Genomic DNA, 24,806 nt, shown 5'->3' on the forward strand with positions numbered 1-24,806 from the left:
TCAGTCATCCCTCAGGGGAGCGGCTGGCTCCACCTGATCTCAGTCATCCCTCAAGGAGCGGCCTCCTCTCACCTGAGAAGCACTCTGTGAACTCCTGCTCCAGCTTCGTGGCTCTGTCGAAGGCTTTCCGGGCTTGCTCCTCCGTGATCCGCTTATTGATCTCTCTGTGGAGAGGAAGAAAGGCGCAGCCGTGAGGGCTGGCCCCCTCTGTGTTTTCACTTCCTCCATCCTGACATGCTAAGCTGCAACTTCCTTCTTCGTAGCTGGGGCGCGCAGCCAGCCACATAACCGCCACACCCTCTGCGGCTACCCGCGCTCTCGGCACCCACCCATCCAGGCCCTCTCTGGACCGACCCGTCCAGCCTTCAGCCCCAGAAGGGATGCAGAGTCTCCATCCTAACTGCATCTGGGGTTCTGATTTGCCCCGGGGCCCCTGAGAACTGTAGTCCTGCGCAGCCCAGGCAGGAGGAGGGACCTGTCACTGCCCCGAGCCTGGCTCTCCACCCTCAAGCCGTGAGAGCGGCCGTGCAGTCCAGGCGAGGCCCCGCAGGGGGAGCGGAGGGGGCCCAGCTCCATACTCACAGCACGTTCTCCAGGGAGCGGGGACGGATGAAGATGGCGATGGGGTGCAGGTGGGCCGCCTGCAGCCGCCGCACGGCATTGGCCGAGACATCGAGGATGCAGTGCTTCCCCTGGGGGCCGGCGGGGGGCGGGCGGGGACACAGCACACAGAAAGGCAGGGGCAGGAGGTTGGCCGAAGGGGAAGTGACAGATGTCAAAGGACATGGAGGGAAGAGAAGAGGAAGAGGTGTGGACAGGGTGACCAACAGACAGAAGGAAGGTGGGACGCCAAGCACCGGGGACAAGGAAGGGCAGAACAGAGGGGAGACAGGCAAAGAGAGGACCCAAAGGAGGTAATCAGAGGGCAGGCCAGGGCAGGCGTGGAGAGACGGCAGAGGAAAAGGATAAAGGAATTAGGATAGAGGGAGGAGGGAGGGGAGGACGGACAGAGGACAGACAGATGGAAGGAATGCGAGAGACAGATGGGAGGGAGGGGAGGCAGATGGAGAAAAGAGCCGCAGAGGGAAGACAGGCAATGGGGGGGGGCAGTAGGGAAAAGGAGATTAAGGAGGGGTGAGAGAGGGGAGTAGGGACCCCACAGGATAAGGGAAGGAAAGGAGCAGGGGAAGGCATGAACGCCGTCAAGGGCAAAGCCCCAGGAAGGGGAGAAATAGGGCAAGGAGGGAGGAGAGGCAGAGAGGCGGGGACAGGCGGCAGTGGGGAGCGTGGGGTCAGGAAGCAAGGGAGCCACAGAAAAGCAGGCATCAGGGTTGCCCAGGAGGAGGAGGAGGTAGAGGAGCGGAGCGCAGAGCGGGGAAAGAGACAGAGAGAAAGAGTTAGAGAGAGCTGGGGAGAGGGCAGGAGGAGGGCGGTGAGGTCCCGCCAGTCTTACCTGCTCTGCCACCTCTCGCACAGACTGCACGCTGGTCCCGTACAGGTGGCTGTTGTACTGGCCAGCCTCGATGAACTTGTGCGCCTGGATGTCCTTCTCCATTTTCTCCCGGGAGGACACAAAGTGGTAGTCCCGGCCATCTATCTCATACTCCCGCTTAGGACGCGTCGTATCTGCAGGAAGCCACCCAGCCCACAAAGAGCTCACCATCGCCCTTACTGCCGGCCTACATCAACCCCCCCCCCAGCCCCAGGGAGCAGAGACTCAGGACAGAATCGCCCCCCCAGGGTCCCCCAGGCTCTGGCCCAACCTTCCTGCTGCACACCCAGAAGGAGGCAGGCAGCGCCCCGCTCTACAGTGATCTGTGTCCCACTGTACACCAGTGTCACGGCCCTGACAACTCCAACTCCACAGACCCAAGGCCCCATACTCACGAGGGACACAGGATCCAAACTTGTCGGGGAACTCAGAGAGAAGGTCGTCGTTGGCGCGGTCTTTGGTGGGCCCGAGGATGATGATGGGGCGAGCATAGTGCACTGGGGAGAAAGAACCTGGCTCAGACAACAGGCGGATGCTGGGTGGGGGCTGGGGCCAGGCAGAGCGGGCAGGCGGGGGTGCTGAGGCAGGGGCCTGGTGGGGGCTGAGGCTGAGGCCAGGCAGGGGGGGCGGGGGGGGGGGGGGGGGGGCTGAGGCTGGGGCCCGGCTCACCTTCCATCTGCGTCACTGTCTCATAGCTCAGAACCGAGTCTTCTCGACCTGGTAAGAGACGGACATCTGCAAGGGGCTCCAAGGCAGGGGCCTGGGGCCACCTCGCCTGCTTTCCCAGGAAGGTCAAGGTGTGTTTCGTGCACCCTGCTGCTTCCCACTGACCCTACCTACCCTGTGATCCAGAGCTGGAGCCCCAGTCCTAGGAGAAAGAGCAGGCCTTGTGGTAGGTTCGGGGTTTGGCTCAGTGGCCTCCCTACCACTCCCTCACCGAGTCACCATCCACCTGGACCTACCTTGGCCTTTAACCTTGACCACTCTCGTCGCTCAACCCTGTGGGACAACATGGAGGAAGAGCAGGGAACATAGAAGACGCTCATTGAGGTCCCTACACCCTGGCCCCTCGGCAGCCTTGGTCCCCAGCGGGGCCTAGCCAGCTCCCCTGCTGGATGCCCCCCCGGGTGCCTCTACCAGGAAGGCCGCCGGCCCCAGGCCTCACCGCCGTTTGCTGGGAATGAAGCCAATGTCGTCGGTCTCACTGTCAGAGTGGACCCGCCGGGCCTGCCACCACTCCTCGTCACTGGCATCAATCACATGCAGCACGTCCCCGAAGCGGAAGCTCAGGGCCTGGCTCAAGAAGCCGCAGTCCTTGGTCTTGTCGTAATCAAACAGCGCCCTACAGCACAAGTGACTAGGGGTCAGGGCCCAGCTGAGGGCCAGGAAGGTGGGCCAGCCGGACGGGGCAAAGCTCTGCCACAGAGCACCAGGAAACCTCAAGGCTGGCTAGGGACGACAAAGCAGCGACGCGGAGAAAAGCAAGGGGCTGCAGACGGAGGAGAGCCCGAGGGCTCTGTAGTGTCATCTGACAGTGAGCGCTGAGGGGAGAGCTTGGGTGTGGGCCTCGCACCAGAGGGGACACAGCGAGCTCGGTCCAGGACACGTCCATGGACAACCCAAAGGAGAGGGCCCAAAAGCATCCGCCAGAGCTGGTCTGAACCTCCGAGACGGTATCAAGCTGGGCCAGACAGCTCTAAGAGACACCTGTACAGCAGAGCGCAGATGGGAACAGCCTACTGCACAGGGAGAGAGGGTGAAGGAGATGGGCAGGGGACTGGAGAGGCAAGAAGACAGGAAGAGGAGCCTTCCCGGTAGAGGGACCCCCAGGCTGGGCACCCAGCGGGGGCTCTGGGGAGTCAGCTAGGCCCATGTGTTCCTTGAGAAGGGGGCAAGTGCCCGCTGAGGTGTCAGGAGAGCAGCTGGGGTGGCTTGTCAATGGTGGTTTCAGTGCCCACCTAACAGGCATGAAGTTGGGGTTCAATCCCTAGCACGGGGGGGCGGGGGCGCAGTGGAAGGAAGAGAAAGAATTGAGACAGGCTCCGAAGATCGCGGGCCTTCCCACTGAGGCTAACCACAAGGTGCAGAGCTGGAAGAAGACCCAAACATCCCAGTGCTGGGTGTGTGGCGGGTGCAGGGAGATTATTGAAGACAGGGGTTCAAACTCGGCCTAGGTCCAAGGGAGAGACGGAAGGAGGGAGAAGAGAAGGAAGGGAGAGAGGGAGGAGAGAGGAAAAGAGGGAGGAGGCCTGCTGTGTTAGTGTTGGCCTTTGGTCCTGCCAGGAAAGCCACTGGGAAAGTACTTGGGCAACCAGTGGCTAGAAGGCAGGTACATGACTTGGGGCTGTTTTTCAACCAGATGATATATTCCAGATCAGTGAGCAGCCTTGATGGGCGAGAACGACACGCCCAGGAAGAAGCACGCCCAGGAAGCCCCTCACCTGATATAGAAACCTCTCTTGGGGTTGCTCCGCAGGGACGCAGTCCCTGAGCCCAGGCTGCTGTTCATGAGCTGCTCCCGAAGGTCATGGATCTTGGCCTCGAACCGGCTGTACTCTGAGGAAGGACAGAAGGTTCTGGAACTCTGTCCAGCCGTCTTGACACACCCCCTCCACGCTCACCCCACCCCGCTGGCAGGCTCAGGCCTCAGACACACCTTCCGGTTTGTACTGCGCTATGATGGTGACTGTCTGGCCCGCGTTCTTCAGGGCGATGGCGGCCTGCTCGTGGCTGGCGTTCCGGAGGTCAACACCATTGACCTAGGCAAGGAGAAGAGGTGTCCCCCGGGGCCCAGCCAGCCCCTGGAGAGCGCAGGGCCCCCGGGCACAGCGCGGAGCCTCGCACAGGCCCCTCCCTCACCGACAGAATCTGGTCCCCCTTCCGCAGCTCCCCGCTGAGGTCGGCCGGACCCCCGGCGAGGATGAAGGAGATGAAGATGCCCTCGCCGTCCTCGCCGCCCACGATGTTGAAGCCCAGGCCTGTGGAGCCCCGGTGGATGACGATCCGCCGCGGCTCCCGGGGAATGTCTTCCTCCCCCAGCAGGTCCTTGGCCACAGGGGAGTAGCGCCGAGGGGAAGTGGGGGTCATGGCTGTGGGGTAGTCAGTGCCCAAGTAGCTGCTGTGACTGATCTCGTTGTCCAGGTGCTGAGAATACGCTGAGGGGAGACGGGACAGGATGAGATGAAAACGAAAGGCCGCGGTACCCACCCAGGCATCCTCCCACCATCCCCTGGACGGAGCCCAAACCGGGCTCAGCCAGAGGGGATGCCGGCGGAATGCGGGCCATCCGCAGCCGGGTCAGAGATGTGCAGGCCGCACCACAGGGCAAGGACCTGAAGGACTGGTGACGGCAAAGGGGACTGTGGGTACCATGCTCTTCCTAAAGCAGCTCTCAGTCCATTAAACTGTCCCTCACGCCGTCATGGTTTTGTTTCCTTTAATCGGGTCATTTATCTGAAGTATTTTTCCACATTCTGCAAGGGAGACTGCTCATACCCTGTGGCCTTACTCAGCGTGTGCCCTGCCTCAGCGCCCTTCTCCTTTTCCCAGGCTTGGCCTAGAGGCTTAAGTGGACTCAAATCCAGTGTGCAAACATTCTCCCCGCCCACAGCTGCGGGTTGCCACACCCCCAGATCCACCGGAGAAGGGACGGGCAGAGTTCCAGGCCAGTGGGGCTGCGCAGTAAGACCCTGTGTCAAGGGGGGGAGGGGGGCTGCTTGCCTTTCTAGAATTGTCGGGTTCTGGTGTCTGCCCCGCCCACTACAGCGTGCTCTGCCACTGCTGAGGGCGCAGGACAATCAGACTCCTGCAAGCACTGTCCTGTGCTGAGGTGGTGTCCAGGCCTACCACGCCCTCAGGCTGCTGCAAACCCAGGCCAGCACGGGTTACACAGCTAGACCCGATCTCAAAACAGTGAGAAAACATGCTCACGCCTTCATGCACACGTGTGTGTGTGCGCGCTCGCGTGTACACACACACACACACACACACACACACTGCAGCACAGCACCCTTGTGCTTACTCTGATAAAGCTGACACAGGGAACATTTTCAGGGAGAAAGGTAGACCTCTAGACACCGAGAAGGCTCTGGCAGTGAACTCAGGACCCCAGACCTGGCCCACTCCATGCAGTCACTGCATGGCTCCCCAGACCGTCTGGTCACAGCTTGGGTTGAACTCTGCCTTCAAGTCAGGATCTCACTGTGTTGCTTGCGCCTGACTGAGCTCCCACAATCTTCCTACCGCCCTCTCTTGAGTAGCTGGGTCCACAAACATCCATTATGCCTGATTCCCACCTTTTTATTAGGTGTTATTAAGACCGTGTATGTTTCACGTACTAAGTGAATTCTGAGGAGCCGGGTGGACCCTCTTCATGGCTCCTATGTCTGCTGTATAACTCTAACAGCCTTGGGTCCCCTCCCTGGAGCCCTCTAGTACTGCAATATTAAGGCTCATCTTATACATTTATATATTCCTTCTTTATTGTTTCTTTGTTTACATACAGGATTTCACTGTGTTGCCCTGGCTGTCCTGGACTCACTGTGTAGACCAGGCTGGCCTCAAACTCAAGAGATCCTCCTGCCTCTGCCTCCTGAGTGCCAGGGTTAAAGGTGTGCCCCTGTGCCTAGCCCCACCTCGCTTTTTGAGACCAGGTTTCCAGCTGAACTTGAGCACAGAGATTCCGCTGAGCTAACTGGAGTCAGCTCCAGAGAGCGCCAGGAATCCACCTGCCTCTGCACCACCCCTCAGCAGGTGCACAGCACCCAGCTTTTTAGGAGGGTGCGAGGACTCAGACTTGGGAAGAGGCGTTTTACCACCTGAGCCATCTCCCTAGCACCATTTTGGGGTTTTTTTGTTTTTAAACACAGGGTCTCATGTAGCCTAAGCTGACCTCAAACTCACTGTGCAGTCCTGAAGGTCGGACCCCTCCCCTCCGCCTCCTGCTCACTAGGAGCGTGCACTGAAATGCCCAGGTTCACTCAGCACTGGGGATAAAGCCCAAGGCTTTCATGTACACTGGGAAAGCACTCTGCCCTCCCAGCTGTTGGAAGACAGGTTCTATGTAGCCCAGGCTTCCCTTAAACTCTCACTCCCCCTACGTCAGCCCTCTAAGCCCCAGGATTCTAAGTATTTCAGGCACCACCCCTCCTGTCTCTTGTCTTGCCCAAGACTGAAAGTCACCCCTCTTCCCAAGGTGCCCAACTTAATTCTGGGAAATTCAGAAATAGTACCAGAGGCTGGGCAGTCGTGATGCACACCGTTAATCCCAGCACTCTGGGGGCAGAGGCAAGATCTCTGAGTTCGAGGCCAGCCTGGGCTGCAGGGCGAGTTCCAGGACAGCCAAGGCTACACAGAGAAACCCTGTCTCAAAACACTAAAGTAAAACAAAAGTCCCAGAGAGCTGGACATGATCAGACACACCTATAATCCCAACCCCAGGAGGCTGAGGTAGGAGGCCTGCCAGTTCAAGGGCAGTTTTGGCTACACAGTAAGACTCTGTCTCTAAAAGAAGTTAAAAAACAAATAGTACCATTAAATTTGAATGTGGCCTAAGTGTGTTTCATATTTGATAAAGAAAAATAATATCTCATTCTTTCCAAAAAAAAAAAAAAAAAAATGTCTTAGCTATTCTCCCACACATTTTCCCAATTGAACTTTAAGATGCAACACAGATTCCAGAAGAAGACTGAAATTCTGATTAGGATTCCATAAAATGTATAGTTGGAGGAAGGTTGAGCTCCTTCACATATTAAGCCTGTATTTTTCCATACAGGCTCAGCAGATAAAGACTCCTCCCAACCAAGCCTGACCACCTGACTTTGATCCCCGTGTCCACCTGGAGGAAGGACAGAGCCAACGCCCACAAACGGTCCTCTCACCTCCACAGTTACTATGATGTGTGAGCCTGTAACACACACACACACACACACACACACACACACACACACACACACTCAAATTAAGTAAAGGGAAAAACATCCATCCAGAAACATTGTTTCATTCCATTCATCATTTTTGCCAGGTGGTGGTGCACACCTGTGATCCCAGCACTCGGGGAGGCAGAGGCAGGAGGATCTCTGTGAGTTCCAGGCCAGCCTGGTCTACAGAGTGAGTTCCAGGTCAGCCAGACATGATAAGACTCTGTCTTAAAAAACTATTTCAGTGGTTAAGAGCACTGTCTGCTCTTCCGTAAAGGTCCAGGGTTCAATTCCCAGCACCCACATGGCAGCTCACAACTGTCTGTAATGCCAATCCAAGGGATTTGACATTTCACACTAATGCACATAAAACTATTAAAATAAATAAATAAATATTTTTTCATCACTTTCTTCCTTTTTTTTTTTTTTTTTTTTTTTGGTTTTTTGAGACAGGGTTTCTCTGTGTGGTAACCTGGCCTCTGGCTCCCGAGTGCTGGGATTAAAAGCCTACACCACCACATCCCACTAAGTTACTATATTTCTTGTCAAATGACAAAAGTATTCCTTTTCTGTTTTCCCCATTCCAACCATAACAATCAAAATGTTATGACAAATTTGGCCTAACAAAATTATTGTGGTTCAAAATCTCAGTGCTTTAAAGTCAAATAAAACAACATTTGAAAACAGAGAAACCGAGGCTAGAGAGACGGCTCAGCAGTTAAGAGCACTGACTGCTCTTTCGAAGACCTGGTTCGGTTCCCAGGACCCACATGGTGGGTCACTACCACCTGTTCAGATTCAGTTCCACAGAATCTGACCACCCAGCACACTTGCAGCTTCCATGAGCACAGGCCACGCTACACAGTGGCACACAGACAAACATGTGGGGAGTTCAAGGCCAGCCTGGTCTACAAAGCAAGTCCGGGACAGCCAGGGCTACACAGAGAAACAACCGAAACCAACAACAAAAACCTCTTACAAAAGAGAAGGGAAAGGAAGAAGTGTGGCTGGGTGTGGCCGCACAAGGCTGAAATCCCAACCCTGGGAGCGGGTAGGAGCAGGGGCAGGTCCATCTCTGTGAGTTCTAGGCCCAGCCTGGTCTACCTAGTGAGATCCTGTCTTGAAAAACAAAAACAAAGCAAAGCAAAACAGAAGACAAGCCATGGGGTGGGTGAGATGGCTGAACAGGTTGATGACCCCAGTTCAAACCCCAGCGCCCACATGGGGGAAGGAGAGAAGAGACTTTCACAGGTTTGTCCTTTGACCTGAACACACACGCACGCCACCAAGCGTCCATACCCACACAAATATACACAAACAATAAACCCATTTTTCTCTAATTTATGAAAGTAATTGGCATAATGGGGACACACATCTATAATCCCAGCACTTGGGAAGCTGAGTTTGAAGCCAGCCCACTCTACAGCCTGAGTTCAGAACAGCCAGGGCTACACAGAGAAACCCTGCCTTAAAACAACAACCACAGAAAGATACCTATAAATAAAAATTCTAAAACCAAGCATGGTGACACACACCTGTAATCCCAGCATTCAGGAGGCCGAGACAAGTGAATTGGCACAAGTTCAAAGCCAGCCTGGCCTACATATGGAATAGTGGAGCTACACAGAAAGAAAAAAGAAAAGACAAAAAAGCGAGAACGGAAATGGAGCCTTCTGAGTTCTTTCTTCCCTGCTTTTCCTTAGTAAATCTATGTTCAGTCTACAGAGAAGAGGAAGGTGGGAAAGAAATTATACAGCCGTACAGCCCGGGGCGTGACTCAGTGGCAAGCGTTTGCACGAGGCGGCCCTGGCTTCCATCCCTATCACCTTTGCAAGGAAAATAAGTAACTTCTTTTAATTATTGGAAACTCCAGGAGCACTTTTCAGCTGGTGAGAAATAGCGGCGCCAATAGAAAGGAGTTACGGAGTAAGCGGCGCCTTCCTGACTGCTGGAGTGGCGGGCACATGTGGGGACTCGTTATGTGAAGGTCTGTTCTCACTGCACCCGGCATCTCCACCCCGGGGCCACCGAAGGGGTCTGTGTCAGAACAGATGTTGAGTTTCAGTTGACTTTCACATCCATACTTGGTCTCTTTTGTCTCTGTCTCTGTCTCTGTCTGTCTCTGTCTCTCTCTCTGTCTGTTTCTCTCTGCCCCTCTCTTTCTAGCAGAGTCTCATCTCACTGAGTAACCCAGGCTGGCCTAGAACTTCCAATCCTCTGCCTCTGGCTCCAGAATGGTGGGATACAGATGTGGGCCACCGCACCCATCCTGCTGACTTTTTAATACACTGAATCATGTTTATCATGTTTCTGAGGTTTTCCCAAACACCTTACTCTGCGCCAGCGTTACTCTTACTGTGTTGCAGGCACCTGCCAGGGCGTTCTGATCTTGGCCTCCCTGGCCCAGAGTTCAGCGGGCCTCTGTGCTCCTTCTCCATGATTGCTCTGTGACCATGTGAACTAGTCTTATAGAAGAAATGTGAAGCCTTTGTCCTTTTCTTATTTTTCCCCCTTTTTCTCACAGCCTCAAGTAGCCCAGGATGGCCTCAAACTTGCCATGTAGCCCAGGACAGCCTTGACCTCCTGATCTTCCTGCCTCTACCTTCCAAGAACTGGAAAAGCAGGTATGTCCCATCTCGCCAGGTTCTTTCCCTACATTCATGCACATGGGAGGCTTGGGGGGGAAGGTGTAGAGACAGGGTTTCTCTGGGTAGCCCTGGCTGTCCTGGAACTCATTCTATAGACCAGGCTGGCCTCAAACTCAAGAGATCCGCCTGCCTCTGCCTCCCAGCAATGGGATTAAAGGCGTGCGCCGCCATGCCCAGCTCTTTTCTACATTCTTAAAGACTGTGAGAATTATCTGTTGCTTGAGGATTTGGCCCGAAGCATAAAAAGCACCTGGGCTTTGTATCCCTTGGACAAGAGGACATGAGTGCCCACTTTCAGTGCCTCCCCGTGACTGCTTTTTCTCCTCTCTGACCAGCACAAGGCTCAGAGGTTGTGGTCCTGGAAACAGGCCCCGGGGCTGTCATGGGGCAGTCTTAGGAATGGCTAGGACGGGTCATGAGGGGCTCTGAGGTCTGGAGGGCTCTCACAGGTTGTGATGTCTGGGGGAGCATAGCTGTCACTCAGGTAGGCATTGCTGGGCTTGGCCACCTTTAGGTAGACAACGTCATACGTGTTCTTCAGGGCGGCCACGGCATCTTCGTGCATGACGTCCTCCAGCCCCACACTGTTGACCTGGAGTCAGGGGAAGCAAGGCTCAGACAGGCCCGGAAGCAAGCGTGGAGAGGGCCCTGGGCCCGGGCGTGAGCCCTGGGTCTGGGCCAGAAACAGGGATTGGGACCCTCACCGCCAGGATCTTGTCTCCGATCTGCAGCCGGCCATCCTTGTGGGCGGCGCCGCCTTCAATGATCTTCGTGACGTAGATGCTGTTGTCTCCCGGGATGTGCTGGTTCCCTACGCCCCCTGCGATGCTGAAGCCAAGTCCTGGACGGCAGAGAGGGGAGAAGTGGCTGCCTGGCCTGGGGAGGGAGGCCTGGGGCAGGGCAGGGAGAGGCAGGAGCTTGGCCCTACCTTTCGGCCCTTTGATGAGCTTGATCTCCATGACCTTTTCGGCTGGGGGTTTCCGGCGCATGACGTAGAGGCGGACGATGGAGCCTGCCTCTTTGAGGGCCTCCACCGCCGCTGAGTGTGTCACCTCTCGAACATCCACTTCATTCACAAACAGGATGCTGTCATTGACCCTGGAGCAGCAATGTGGGCCTGAACCAGGGGCTTCCTCCTGACAGACACCCCCTTCCAGGGTGCTAGCTTGCTTGCTCTTTTGATGTTCCAACACAGGGTTTCCCTGTGTACCCCTGGCTGTCCTGGACTCACTTTGTAGCCCAGGCTGGCCTTGAACTCAGAGATCCGCCTGGCTCTGCTGGGACTACAGGTGTGCACCGCGGTACCCTGCAGCAGTAGCTTTCTAAGCCCTGTGTTCTCAGCTCACCTGAGGCGGCCATCTTGAGCTGCAGCCCCACCAGGAATGATCTTGGTGATAAAAATGGACGGGTCGTCCCCGATGTGTGGGTTGTCAGTGCCACCTGCGATGCTGAAGCCCAGACCTGAGTTACCCTGCGGAGAAAGAGGGCAGGAAGGTCAGCTCCCCTACTGCTCAGTTCTGTCAAGGGAAGCGGGCCGGGCCAGGGCCGGGCCGGGGCCGGGGCCGGAACACACAGGGACACAGGAGACTGGGCACCAGGAAAACTCAGGCACACAAAGAGAAACAACAGCCCCGAGGGAGGGACCTTGCATGGAGGGGCCGGCTCTCACCCTTTCCAGCGTGATCTCCTCGTATTCCATCTCCCCCTCTGTCCCGTTCACCTGCAACTCCAGCACGGGGCAAAACACAAGGCCAGTAAGACAGACCCTCAGGCCAGAGCGTCCCCCTCCCTCCCAACCGGGGTCCACTCTCTCCCTTTCTCTGACCCTTCTCCTAGAACCCTAGTCCCAAAATCTAAACAACTCACATAGCCTGGGGCCTCGAGGGTGTCCGTGTTGACAATCACAGGGGGGGAATTGGCCTGCAAGAGAAGACAGAGACAAAAAGCTGCCTTAGCACTGACTCCAGGGGGAGTCCGTAAGCAGAGGGGTCCCACCAGTCTGGAGCCCTTTCCCCAATGTGCAGTGGCGCCACTCTGCCACCTTCAGAGCAACTCAAGGACCCAGGTTCAAGCTACATGACACAAACATGCACACAGACACACACACGCTCGCGCACACACACAACTCTGCCCAGCCCAGGCCCCTGTGTATTTAAGGAGGTGTATGAGAAGAGGAAAGAGAGAGACGGCCAGACGGAGAGGGGAATAGCAGATGGTAAAGTGGGGAAAGGGGGGACGCTGGGGGGTGCTGCTCACCGGATGTAACGCTGCTGGGTGTTACATGCATTAAGTGGTACGTATTACAGCCCGGGGTTCGGGTCCACCCGGGCCTGCTCTCCCGCTTGCGGCTCCCTTCCCTGTCTTTGTACCTTCACAATCATTCAGATATCTTGATAACCCTCCCCCAAATGTGTCCCTCACCTTGGCACACATTTGCTCTAAATCTTGCGCGCCCGTGAGAATCCGGGGTTTCCCCAGCTTCTGGTCCCTCCCTCTCTCTCACCCACCCGCCATCCAATCCACCCCTTCCTCCAGGGACCAGGTTGCCTAGCAACAGTATCTAAGACCAGCCAAGACCTGGGGAGACCCACCTCCAGGAGGCCTGGTAGTCAGGACAACGGGTGGGGGCGTGGCCTAGGGTATGACAGACTCCCGAGAGCAAAGGACTCGAGGAGTCCCTCTCCTAGGCGCCGGACCCGCCTACCGCTAGCCCGGCCAAGAGGCCAGGAGGCGTCTACTCGTGGGCGTGGGCGCGGTGCGTCCCGAATAACCTGCCTCCCTTTCTCTCTGCAGCCCCGCCCTACGCAGTGCAAAGACTCTCAGGAAGGAGGCATGGTAAAAGGCATCCAAAACCTAGCCCCTGCCCCCATCCCATGTAGGAAAGGGTTAAAACGAGGCGTGCCCTGGTCCCTGACGTCAGTGGCCTCAACGCAGCCAGGTCTCTAGCTCAACTGCAGGGCGGGGCCAGCTCTAGAATTGTCCTAGGGGCTTCCCCAGTTGCCAGGGCAACCGAAGCCACGTCTCTATGGCAGTGAGGTGAGGCTGCCTAGAGACTCCTTCCGGGGGTCCCCAATCTATTTCCTCCGTAGACAAATATTTGAAATCGACCGAGCACGAGGGTTCCCGGTCCCCTTCCTAAGGTCTCTCTTCTCTTACTGCTCCTTCTGAAGCCATTTCAGGCCCTTCACAGATTTTAGCCCCACCAATCCACTGTCATCTTCCCCTGCAGGCAAACGCTGCTGTCTAGCCAGCATCAGTGCCTGCTGAAGTCATCCACGGCCTCCTCTGAGGCACACACCTCAGACCAATCCTCGCCCTACAGCCTCACTCCACACCCAGTCAATCCCTCCCGTGGCCTCCCTAGATCCTGTCCCCGGCCTTCCTCCCAAGCCACTTCCCTGTCCCCATACAAGCCCTCAGCGCCATCCCCTACCAACTCCTGCCCTCACCCGCCACCCTCTAACGAGAGGGGGGCCTCATTACTCTCTACCTCATCTTCAACCCCTTAGGCTCTATCCCCAAATCACAGTCCTCCACTTCTCAACCCGCACCCCAGCTTCTCTCCTGTCCCGTGGCTGAAGCCCTGCCCACCCTCACGGCCTCCGCTAGCCTTCTCCCAGCCCCTCAAGGACCTCGTTTTCCTCCCCACCCAAGACATAATGGCCCCATTTTTGCAAAAGGCATCTGAATCTTCCTTGGCTTCGGCCAGAGTTGCACACAAATGTGCTATTTCCAGGGCTCGGCGCTCCTCCTTCCTCTCAAGCAGCGAGCCTCACTCCAGCCTCAGCCTCGGGCCTGAAGACCCTTGCCCTCCCCACCTTCCTCCAACTACTCCCTTTGCCACGTCCCTGCCTTATCCCTTGGCTCACAAATCTTGGTGAAATGCGAGCAACTGGGGTCCCCTTCCTAGAGCGCCCCACACTTCTGGCCCCTCAGAATTCTCCTCAGTCTCACAGCTTGTGCCCCTAGAAGAGGACCCTGAGGGAAAGTGGGCTGGGAAACAAAAGGCCTCTGAGGAATGAAGAGGGAGAAAAAAAGCATGCTGTGAACACAGCGGAGGGAAAGGGGAACAGGTAGCCATATGTGATAATGAGGACAGGAGACGGCTGGAGAAGGAGGCAGGGGTGGAGGAGAGACCAAGAGGAAGGAAAGAGACAGGGACGATCAGGGAGGAGCGACGCTGGGAAAGAAATGAATGGGAGGACAGACAGAAAGGACCGACTGCTCCAACCAGGCGAGGATTGATCAGGCCACAGAGGCCTGAGCTGGGGATCAGCGAGGGGGGGAGAATACATGCGTGGGAGGAGGAGAGAGACAGCATCAAGAACCAGCCAGCCAGCGGGGAGGTGGGGGGCACGGGAGGGAGCAAAGGCTGGGCACAGGAAAAGGCAGAAAGGACCAAGCCTCCCAGTCTCAGTCCAGCCAGATGGAAAGAGCTGAGACTCAGGAACAGGCAGCGCCAGGCCCAGAGGCGGAGGTTGGGGGAGGAGGTGGGGAAAGGGACAGGGGCAAACGAGGGCACCAGGCGCTTGGAACAGAGCTCTGGACAGGGAAAACTGAAGTGGGGGCTGGGGGTGCGAGGGAGTGAGAGCGCCCTGGCATTGGGGGCACTTCTTGGGCCATCCATCCATCCTCTCAACACACCAGACATAAGCAAGGACGCATGCACTGGCTCTAGGCTCCGAGCCCACTCCCACTTGCCTGGCCTATTTCTCTTCTGAGACCAAAGTGCTTCCGGCGTCCAACCCCCTCCCTCCCAGATCCAGAAGCACAACCCCCGCACCCCAGCCCCAAGAGCCCAAAAGCCACCCCCAACCTTTTCCCCCATCGCTCTCGCCCTACCGGCCCGTGGGGGATTGCTGCAGCTCCGAGGCTCCGAGGGCCGCACTGGGGAGGGGGCCGCCAGGGTCTCCTACCTTGAGGGGCGAGAGGTGGGCGTGGCCCACGACCCCGTGGAAGGCCTCGAGGTGGGACAAGTTCCTCTCCGCCACGTGCACCAGCTCGGGGGCGTTTACCTGGTTGGGGAGGTGGGCCGGGCTGTGCTCCAGAGGGGGCGTGTCTTCATCTTGGTAGCGATATTTCTGGGGACAGGGACAGAGGCAGCGTCACCGGGCCAGCCCAGCGCCCGGTGCCCAGGGCACCTCCTTGTCCCCTCGCAGTGCAGTGCTGAGGGCCCTGGGGCCTGCCCGGCTCCTCCCCCGCCCTCTCCTCCAGCCCATTGGCTCCCCTCTCCCCGCCCTCCGGACAGCCCCCTCTCCAGCCAGGTCCAGGCTCCATTCCTCCAACTTCCTACTCCTTGTATCCTAGGGCTCTGGCCGCCTACCTCACATCCCCCACCGCCGGTGTCTTCAAACCATTCCCAAGCAAGCCTTCATCTTTATCCTTTTACGAGTTGCAGCGGCTAACCCGTGCACCCTCATTTATCCCCAGATTCTTTGTTTCTGCCATCATCTCCCATTTTCACACTCCATTTGACGTCCCTGCTCTACACCCTACCCTATCACCCCAACTTCCCCATGGCAGCCTCTCCCCCATAAGCAACTGGCTCTCCAGCACCCTGCATGCCTGAAACAGGAACCAAAGTCAGGTACTTCAGCTAGAGCGTGCTAGCCATCAGCAGCCCCTAAGCAGGGCGAGGCTTCGCCGGCCCCATCTTCCTTCAGCGGCCTGGCTCATTCCCAATTACTCAGCAAAGGGGCCCGAAGCTAGCCAGCTAATCCGGATAAACTAGACGGGGATGCGCTGGGGGAGGAAGGGGAGGGGACAGGCAGGAGGGGGGTCTGGCCCCCTGATTGAGGAAGATGATACAATGTTTTAAGATTGAACGCCTGCTCTTTGCCCGACTTTGGAGGTAAAAAGGCTCTCAACGTGACTCCCTGACCAACTAACCAGCTGCCAGGACAAGAGCCTCCTGCTTAATAGAAACATCAGTAAAGGGGACTGACTGGGGTTCCGAGAGAGGCAGCAGCCCCTCCCCTCCAGAGCTGACCTCCGAAACTGAACTGTCAATACCCCAGACTCAGGGAAGAAGGCAGAGAGCACCAGATGCAGGGCTCGGCCAGGGACTGGAGGAAACAGACACAGCAGCTGCTGCCACACATGGGCGGAATTTCCCTCCCAGGGTCTCTGAGAGACTGAGAGGACCAACATTTGGAGGGCAAAAGTAAGAAGATTAAGTAGAAGGAAGTTTATCAAGGACTGTGATTCTGAAAACGCTGAGGAGGATGAAGCAGGTTGACTGTAGATTAAGGACATAGTAAGGGGATTAGGGGAAGCGAGTGGTCCTGTCAACCAAAGGCTCTCAAAGCAGGACCCAGTGGTGAAGAGAGTTAGCACAGGCCGGGGCGCCAGAGGCAAGCAGAGCTCTGAAAGTTTGTGTAGAAAGTTCCAGGCCAGTTAGGGTTACACAGCTAGACCCTGTCTCAACAAATGAATGAATAAAACAAACAAAAACACTCTACACGTTTGAAGAGCCTTAGCGAAGGGAGATGGGGCTCACCAAGTGTGGGTCGCACCCTGGGAGGACATATAGGGGTGAATACACTACACGTAATCGCTGCACTCTGGAGGTGCAGCCTTAGAAGTTCAAGGTCACCCATGACTACATAGTGAGTCCAGGACCAACCAAGACCCTGCTTAAGCCCTGCTCCCCAGAAAAGCAAGAGGGGAAGAGCAGCAAGGCGAGTCCAGGCGAAACGGACCTTCTTGAAGGCTGAGCTGCCCCGGTTAGCGTTCTGAACGAGCAGGTCAACAGCCTGACTACCGCCCCAGCTGAGGGACGGGGCCCCACAGCAGGACATGCCCACAGGAGGCGCCCTGAAGTCCCTGCAGGGTAAACTAGGCAGGACCAAAGTGTGCACCTCCCAAATGCACCCCACTTAACAGGACATTTCTAAATATGAGGAACGGTCTGGTGCACAAAGGAAATGGAGGCCTGGAGGGAGCCGATCAGCCATTTATTGTAGACAAGAAACAAAGGTGACCCTTTATCACCGTGAGGCCCCAGCCTCCCTGCTCCCCTACGGTGGGGAGGGACCTGTGCGTGACACTAAAGGAAAGGCTGGAGACTGGGAGACGGTGTGAGGGAAATGAGGGCCACAGAAGAGCCAAAGTTCTCAAGATATGGCCGGAGGAGCTAGGGCCTGGGCCTTGCCCTAGGGGATTTCACACGAACTCTGTGAAGCCGTAGGGACGGTAGGAGAGCAATTCCGACACTGCAAACACGGAGGGGGGGGGGGTGTTCGCCCCTACAGTTCTGGTTTACAGGCCAGCCGAAGCCAAACAGGAAGGAGGCCACGGCTCCTAACCCAGGGAGAGGCAGGGCCCTGGCTGGCGCTCTATGCTGTTGGGCAAGTCTGCACCCCAATATATTAGGACTTGAAACAAGGATAAGGCCTGACAGATGGTGCCCCTGTTATTCCTTCCTGCTGCTTTCCAAGGCCCAGCTGCACAGAATGACCTGGAGCCGGGGTTGGCACCCCAAGAATAGAGGGGTGTGGGTTAAAGTGGGGGACAAGAGGTACAACCCACTGCGCCTGTTTTCAAGAAGTTGCAACCCAGAGACCCCATGCCAAGCAGAAGGAAGAGCAACAGCATTTGAAGCTCGCATCCTGAGATCTGGGGGGTGGGGGTGGGGGGTGTCCGGGAAGAGGCAAGCAGGCCGGATCCCGTAGATCCCGGACCGCGGCACGTACCACGCAGAGACACATGGAGGCGAATCTGTTCCGAGCCGACATGGAGAAGGGGAGGGGGACTGAGGGGAGGGTATGGGTGGGATAGCAAGGGTGCTGGGTTGGGGGAGGGGGAGGGGTGAAGGGGGCGGGGGCTGCGGCGGCCGCGGCGACAGGAGGCTGCGGCCAGGGAAGGGGGGGGGCAGCGCCTGCGCAGTACCAGAGAGCGTCATGATGGGAGTGAAGGGTGAGGGAGACCCTCTTGGCTACCAACTTCCTCCCTGATGGCAGCGATTTCCTTGCTGTCTTTAGCTTCCCACGGTCTACTCCTATTTCAATCACTCTACAAACACTGACACTTGTAAAATTTAGCGACTTATCCTTCTGGCGCTCAGGGACCCCTTATTTCACCCACTTCTCCACCACCCCCAAAATACTGGGCCTGTGACTATTTGAAAACCTCACTGTGCATCTCATCAGTACGGTACCCTGGACTAGAGGGGAGCAGCAGCGTTTCTCCCTGTCACCTCTGAGAACTGCGAGGGAGCTCGTAAGCCCCCACCCTAAGCCTCTTGCTGTTAACACCCTATAAGATTGCAAAGCATCTGCTATGACAGAGTTCCTGCCGACCATCCAGCCCCACCCCACGGCCAGACAGTGCTTCTTCAAGAGTTTAAAGAAACGTAGATCTTCCACGTGCCCTCAAATTGACATGCCTTTTAAATCATTCCTTTACAAGTCCTCTGTCCCCCAGACCACCACTGGTGACTTTAACATTAATATATTACCCAAATAAGGCCTCTTCACATGTTTGTAGTTTCCTTGTCCAAAATCACTAAACTGAATTATATGCTGGACTTTCTAAGATACCCCAAAACCTCACTAGAACCCAACTTTGAGTATTTCTAATCTGCTTTAAAGCAAATCTTCCAAATCCAATTGCAGTCTTTTCCAATCATTCTAACATTCTTGCTTTATATTAAAAATATTTCATGCTTTACCTGAAACTATACTACATTTGTGTGTGTGAGCACACACATCTGAGTGCTATGGCATGCATGGAGATGGTTCTTTCCTTCCGCCGTGAGTTACAAGGATCCTTCTCAGATCATCAGGCTTGACAGCAAATGCCTTTACCCACATCCTGACAACTCCAATCTCTCTCTCTCTCTGTGTCCCTCTCCCCCTCATGAGAGAGACTACAGTCTCCTGTAACCCAGACTGGCTCCAGGCTTGAATTCCTGATTCTCCTGCCTCTACTTCCCAAGTTCTGGCATGAACCACCATGTCTAACTTTTTCTTTTCTTTACCCTTCAAATTAGTAAATTACTTACTTTCTGGCTCCTGCTCCTGCCCCATTTCAACACCCTCTCTGTAATTCTGAGCTACATTTTTGTTGGAAGATTTGCTCCCAAATATATCTTTTCTACACCCACAGGGGAAAGGAAAATAAAGCATCAGGCTAAACATGGTGGTCTTTACCCTTAGTGCTAGGGAGACAGAGGCAGGCCAGTCTCTGCGAGCTCCAGGCCCACAGAGTGAGGCCCCTCACTGCGGACTGCAACCACAGGGATCCAGGACGTTCACAACACCCTAAACTGTCTCAGGTCATTTCAGTCTCCCATCCTTCCCCAGACTCCTGAACTTGTAAACCTCTCTCCCAGAGAGCCTCTCGGTGAAGGTTTATCTCTCTCCTTGAGGGGTCTCCCCAAATCTGCTTTCTACGGAATGTAAAATTCCCGCCCAAGGCAAAAGGCCTTAAGGGACTCTACAGAACCTCACCCCTGCACTCACCGGCCTCTGTTAGGTAAGACCCCCAAGATGGATCCCCACCTCAACGACCTAGTTTCATATCTAAATAAAATGCATGGGTCCTCAGAAAGAACCAGTGCGGGACAGGCTTGGACTCAAAAATCTTTTTTGGTCTAGAAAATACATAGGTCCCGCTCCTCCACCAGAAGGCGCAACGGACCATTGAGACCCTCTCCCATCCCCCCCCCCATTTCCTTTTTCCCTCCATTTTCCGTTTCCCCGTTGCCTGGCAACGCAGCAATCAAGGACTTTGCCGTCGCCTAGCAACTGTCTCCCTGGAACACGGAGCTGAGGTAGGAGGGGTACTCTGATGAAATCCGAGCAGGCCTCCATCTTGGGAAAATTGAGACGTCATATCTCCAACCCACGGATTCTCCTTTCCAGAGACCCCCGCACCCCGCAGTTCCTTGGACTAGGGCCACGCGAACCCGGCCTCCTTTCCGTACAGGAACCGCACCCCGCCCCTACCGGGTCAGCCCCGCCCCCGGAGGGGTGTTGCCCCCCCCCCCCCCCCCGTGGAGTAAGCCGACTCCGCCCACCTGGCCGTGAAGCCACGCCTCCCTGCGCTTCCCGCCCATTCGCTCCGCGGCCCCGCCCACACCAGCCTCCGCCACGCCCCTGCCGACCAATGAATGAAGCGATGGGCCACACCGCCCCGCCCCCAGCGTCTCGCTTTGCCCAATAGGGACCCCCCGGCGGGCTTAACCGCTTCGCCTCCGGGGCCCTGGCCCCGTGCCCCCGGCCCTCCCCGGCCCTCCCCCAGCCCCCACCCGTTGCGCCCCGCCCGCCGACACCCTCGCCCTGCCCTCCAGTCGGCCGCGCAACTTCAGTCGTCGCTGGTTGCCATGGCAACTGCGGCAGCAGCCGCGCGGGCAGAAAGGGGGAGGGACGGGGGCGGAGTGGGAGAAAGCTGCTCCGAGACCGAGGTGCTGGCGGGGAGCTGGGTGCCGAACGGGACTCGGGGATAGCTGCACAGCGGCGTTCACGGAGCGCAGAGCCGAGCACACGTTAAGTAGGCAGTAAAGGTCCCTTAAATTACAGACCGACGAGGCCGGCTCGGCGGCCACGGAGGCTGTGCACTCCCATCCCACCCCCAGCATTTCCGTAGGGCAGAGGCTATGTGCCCCCTGCTGGCTCCTCCCGGGCTCCCCCGCCACTGGCCTGGATACAGAGGAACCACAACTCCCAACAGTCCGAAGGACAACTCCACGCTACCACTGAGAGAGCTGGTACCTCAAGGCCTTATGGGAGTTGGAGTCCCTCCATCCTGAAGCTGACAAGTTTTTCTGGCCAATGAATGTGGCAAAGCTGGGTCTCCAAACCTCAGCAAGACCCGAAGGCGTGATCGGCTCTGCAAGCCTCCTGCCTTCAGGGAAGCTCGGGTCATGTGCTCCATCGAACACTCAGGAGTTGGGAGCGGAGAAATGAATAAAAGCAGCCACCCAGGACAGCCACCAGCGCAGGCAAGCCCCTCGCCCTTACTGGCACTCATGTGTTCACGTGTTAGCGGCAGAGCCCACACATTTCAGGGGGCTTCCTATACACATCTGTGCACGGTGACAACAGCTAGGGGCCAAGGCCAAAGATCAGGCCTAAGGACAGGCGACAGAAAGGGCCCTGACTGAAAGAGGGCCAGAAGAGCCGAGGCACAAAATTGCGCTGGAGACCAGGGGAGGAGAGAAGCCAGCTCCCTGGAAGAAAGCCCAGACCCCGCAGAACAGAAGAGCAAGCGGCGCTGTAGATGGGGAGAGGGGTAGAGACCTGAGGTCTTCAGCCTCCGTCGTGTTCACCCGTGCACAACGCATGTGTATACACATGGGTGAGTTTGTGGCAAGGAACATGTGTGTCCTCAGCTTCCTCCCATAAGAAGCTGCAGTTCCCACTAAATATAACCCCCTCCCCAGCCTGTGACTCACCCGGACCCCGCCTCCCCCGGCCCCCACTTCCTGTCCCACCCCCCAGCCCCCAGCTGCCTGCCGCCCGCCCCAGCCTCCCTCCACACACCAGCTTGCCAGTCCCGGAGTCTGGAGGCAAACCACCTAGGCTTGCTCGGCCTCTTCAGCCCAGAGCGCCCGGTCCTTCCAGGCTCTAAGCACAGGGGCACCCTGGACCCTCCCTGGGCCCCGGCTCTGCGAGCCCTGTCCTCCTCCTACACCCTGGCCTCTCCACCCTTAGTGGAGTCTTCAGAGACTTAGTGGAGTCTTCAGAGACCCTTAGATCCAGCGGTCTTCCCAAGAGCCGGGGTAACAGTCTCCCCCATCTTCTCTTCTGTTTTCCTGATGAGATGTGGGAGATGGGCCACTGGGCACCTGCCTCGGCTACCCCGAAATCTCGTACCACCCACATGGTCCCACTCCAAACCTCTCCTCCTTCCCAGGAGAGGACAACCTCAGCTCCTATGGGGTACCCCAAATCCTAATCCCACCTGGTCCATCCTCTCAGGTAGTTCTGTATCAGGACCCCAGCCCTCTGACAACTCCCAGGGTGCTCCAGTCCACAGAATTAAACTCCAGCAATCCCCTCAAACCAGGAGCACCCCAAACACATCTACCACAAGATGTTCCGTTTCCTGAAGGCCCACCCTTACCTGACAGCTGACACCCCCAGATGAGCCAGACACTCTCAACCAGTAACCTTTACCCTCATGCCAGGAGACCCCCAACGCTGGTTTGCATCCAAAGACCAGCTTTTTTTTTTTTTTTGCCCAGGAGGGAAGACAGCCCCCACCCCAGCACACAGGGAGCCCACCTTCCCACGTATCTGACCAGAGCTCCCGTGTGAGAGGCAGGCTTCTCCTTAAATAAATCGCCCTCAAAACATTGCTGGTGGACCAGAGCCCAGCAAGCCCCCAGGGGCCAAATTCTCCATTCCTCTAGAGGGACAAAATGTCACTCCTGGTGGCACCTGTGGCCAAATCCAGCGTTTCCTCAGACGTGAACCCCAAAACTAAATGTGACCCCTCTAACACATCTTACTTCAGAGGCTCTCGCTCTGGTGTCTGCAGCCCCAGATAAGGCCTGGCAACCCCCCTTTACAAATTCATTACCTGCTCCCCCTCCCCAATGCCCCCCCCATCGTGCTTACCTTGGTTGTCACTATACAGAGACAGTCCATGTTGGGGGCCGCGGCGGCGAGTAGGGGGCTCTGACTTCATTGGAGTTTTGTTCCTCCCCTCGGTGGGTTCTCACCCCTCCCCCCTCCGCACCCCACTTTTGCAGGGGGGGCCAGGATGGGGGGAGGGGTGAGAGGGGAAGGAGAAGGTTGGAGGAGAGAAGGGTAGGGAAGCGTGGAAGGGAGGGGGGACCCTAAAAAGGGCTCCCCAGTGGAGGGGAGGGGGCTGGAGGAGCACACCCCGATTCTCAGGAGGGGCAGGGGCACAGGGGGCTGGTAGCCCCGGAGTTCTGGGGCTGGGGCATGAGCTGGGGTGGGGGAGGGGAACTGGATTTCGGGAAGCCCCGGGGTATGCGGGGGTCTTGCCAAACGGCCAGGGGCTAGGGGCCGTGGCGGGGGAGTGGGGGGGGGGGGGGGGGTCGGAGATGGCAGCGGCCGATGAAGCCGCGGAGCCGATGAGGGAAGGGGAGAGAGGAGGAGAGAGGAAGCAGGGGGAGGGAGGGAGGGAGCTAGGAGCCAGAATGGGGGGGTGCCTTGGCAGGGTTAACTCCTTCACTGCTGGCAGGAACCCGGATAATGGAAAAGGAGCTAGACTCACTAGCGGGGAAGCTCTACGGCAAACATGGAGGCCTGGCTGGCCTCGGCGATGACAGCAGAGACAAGGAGGACGAATTTCATTTCTTAGAGGGAAAAGCCCACGGTTCGGATGGCAGCATCCCAGGTTGTCTGAGTGATGGAGGGAGGCCACAGCATGGGGTAGGGTTTGAGGGAGGGGCTGGCCACACAGAATCCTGAGGGGCCTAGTTCTCCCCTAGGATTCACAGGAAGAAGTCTGAGAAGTAATTAATTATGGCCTGGACTCCCTGGTGCTGAAATTGGGGCAATCCAAGATAGGGGAGAAGAGAGGGGCAGAAGACTGGCTGACCACAGAAAGAGTACTCTCAGTGCCCCAACACCTAAGTCAGCGTGTGGGATTTGCTTGCCAAAGCCCCTAAGACTGAGCTTAAAATTAGCAAGACTGTGCATCCCTCAGTCCTGGCAGCCAGGAAGCCAGGCACCTACCTTCATCACCTTACCTGACTCTCTGAGATGGAAGCCTCGTAATAGTCCAGGATGTCTGTCACAGGAACACAGCTAAGTCACTCTCCCACAGCCCAGGCCCCTCTAGCCACCCCTGCTAGCCATGGCTTGTTTGTCAAGACCTACTCTAGCTAGGACGGATGCTGCAGAGAGGGCACAGAAGCTGAGCTTGGATCAGCCCCTCTGCAAGCTTCCAAACAGCCCAGAACCTGCAACACTTGACCTCAACGCCTGGGCCAGCCCTTTCCACCGTGGCCCTGGGAACCCTGGCATTACTCACCCAGCAAGGCCTGGAAGAGGTCACTGTGCAGCACTGTGAGAGGGCCGGCGCCCAGCGCAGCAGGGGGGGCAGGAGCCGGCCTGGGGGCTGGAGAGGGCCAGGTGACAGAGCCTAGAGACCAAGCCAGCAAACAGCCGTCAAAGGCCCCGCCACACATGCAGGCCTCCCCTCCAGAGACCCAGTTTTCACCTCTTGGTCTCTGGGACATCTCTCTTCTCTCGCCTTAATCTCCCTAATCCGCCAAGATCGAAGTTGAGCTGCCTTCTCCCTACGCAGCTGTAGGCAAGCAGATCGTGCTTTCCCTCTTCCACAGCCCCCAGGTAGCACACGGCTCCACAGAGGGTGCCTCCCCAAAGCCCGGCGTAACGTACCTCCTTTCCTGAGAGTGGGAAAGAGGGTTTTCTCTAAAGTAGTCCCAGCAGTTTGGAAGAAATTTTAAGCTGAGCCTGACTTTCTTTCCCAGGGTTGACCACAGTGACAGATACAGGAACGGGGTTGGAGTCGGGGTGTGCAGTGACATGGCTCACCGGGTAAAGGAACTTGCTGCCAAGCCTGGCATCAAGGACTCACATAAGCCAGGCATGGTGGTGCACACACCTGTAATCCCAGCACTCGGGGAGGCAGAGGCAGGCGGATCTCTGTGAGTTCGAGGCCAGCCTGGTCTAGAAAGTGAGTACAGGACATCCAGGGCTATAGAGAGAAACCCTGTCTCAAAACAAACAAATAAACAAAAAGACCAGAGACTATTGAAAGCTGTCTGCTAATGAGGGCTTGCTTATGAGAGCGCACACACAC

General features: G+C 57.0%; 1 protein-coding gene across 6 annotated transcripts in view; it reads right to left on the reverse strand.

Moving 5' to 3' along the window:
• The window catches only part of Dlg4 (discs large MAGUK scaffold protein 4), a 26,312-nt gene extending 2,563 nt beyond the window's left edge, over positions 1-23,749 (reverse strand). Inside the window, exons 1-19 of one of the 6 annotated variants that reach the window (XM_055594210.1) lie at positions 22,625-23,043; positions 14,975-15,139; positions 11,925-11,978; positions 11,728-11,778; positions 11,405-11,529; positions 10,987-11,156; positions 10,763-10,899; positions 10,506-10,650; positions 4,352-4,647; positions 4,149-4,251; positions 3,934-4,048; positions 2,658-2,834; positions 2,455-2,491; positions 2,333-2,360; positions 2,162-2,209; positions 1,888-1,989; positions 1,454-1,626; positions 583-692; positions 73-164 (exon numbers count right to left, since the gene is read on the reverse strand). In XM_055594210.1, coding sequence (XP_055450185.1) covers positions 73-164; positions 583-692; positions 1,454-1,626; positions 1,888-1,989; positions 2,162-2,209; positions 2,333-2,360; positions 2,455-2,491; positions 2,658-2,834; positions 3,934-4,048; positions 4,149-4,251; positions 4,352-4,647; positions 10,506-10,650; positions 10,763-10,899; positions 10,987-11,156; positions 11,405-11,529; positions 11,728-11,778; positions 11,925-11,978; positions 14,975-15,139; positions 22,625-22,654 — 2,158 coding nt within the window. In that variant the 5' untranslated portion in view covers positions 22,655-23,043. Of the gene's footprint in view, positions 1-72; positions 165-582; positions 693-1,453; positions 1,627-1,887; positions 1,990-2,161; positions 2,210-2,332; positions 2,361-2,454; positions 2,492-2,657; positions 2,835-3,933; positions 4,049-4,148; positions 4,252-4,351; positions 4,648-10,505; positions 10,651-10,762; positions 10,900-10,986; positions 11,157-11,404; positions 11,530-11,727; positions 11,779-11,924; positions 11,979-14,974; positions 15,140-17,752; positions 17,837-22,624; positions 23,044-23,727 lie in introns of those variants that run through there. The other 5 variants (XM_055594215.1, XM_055594214.1, XM_055594212.1 and 2 more) reach the window with 5 other exon arrangements.
• Positions 23,750-24,806: the final 1,057 nt, after the last annotated feature.

This window comes from Psammomys obesus, unplaced genomic scaffold (genome assembly GCF_907164565.1).
Source record: "Psammomys obesus unplaced genomic scaffold, mPsaObe1.curated_primary_1811, whole genome shotgun sequence".
NCBI lineage: Eukaryota > Metazoa > Chordata > Mammalia > Rodentia > Muridae > Psammomys > Psammomys obesus.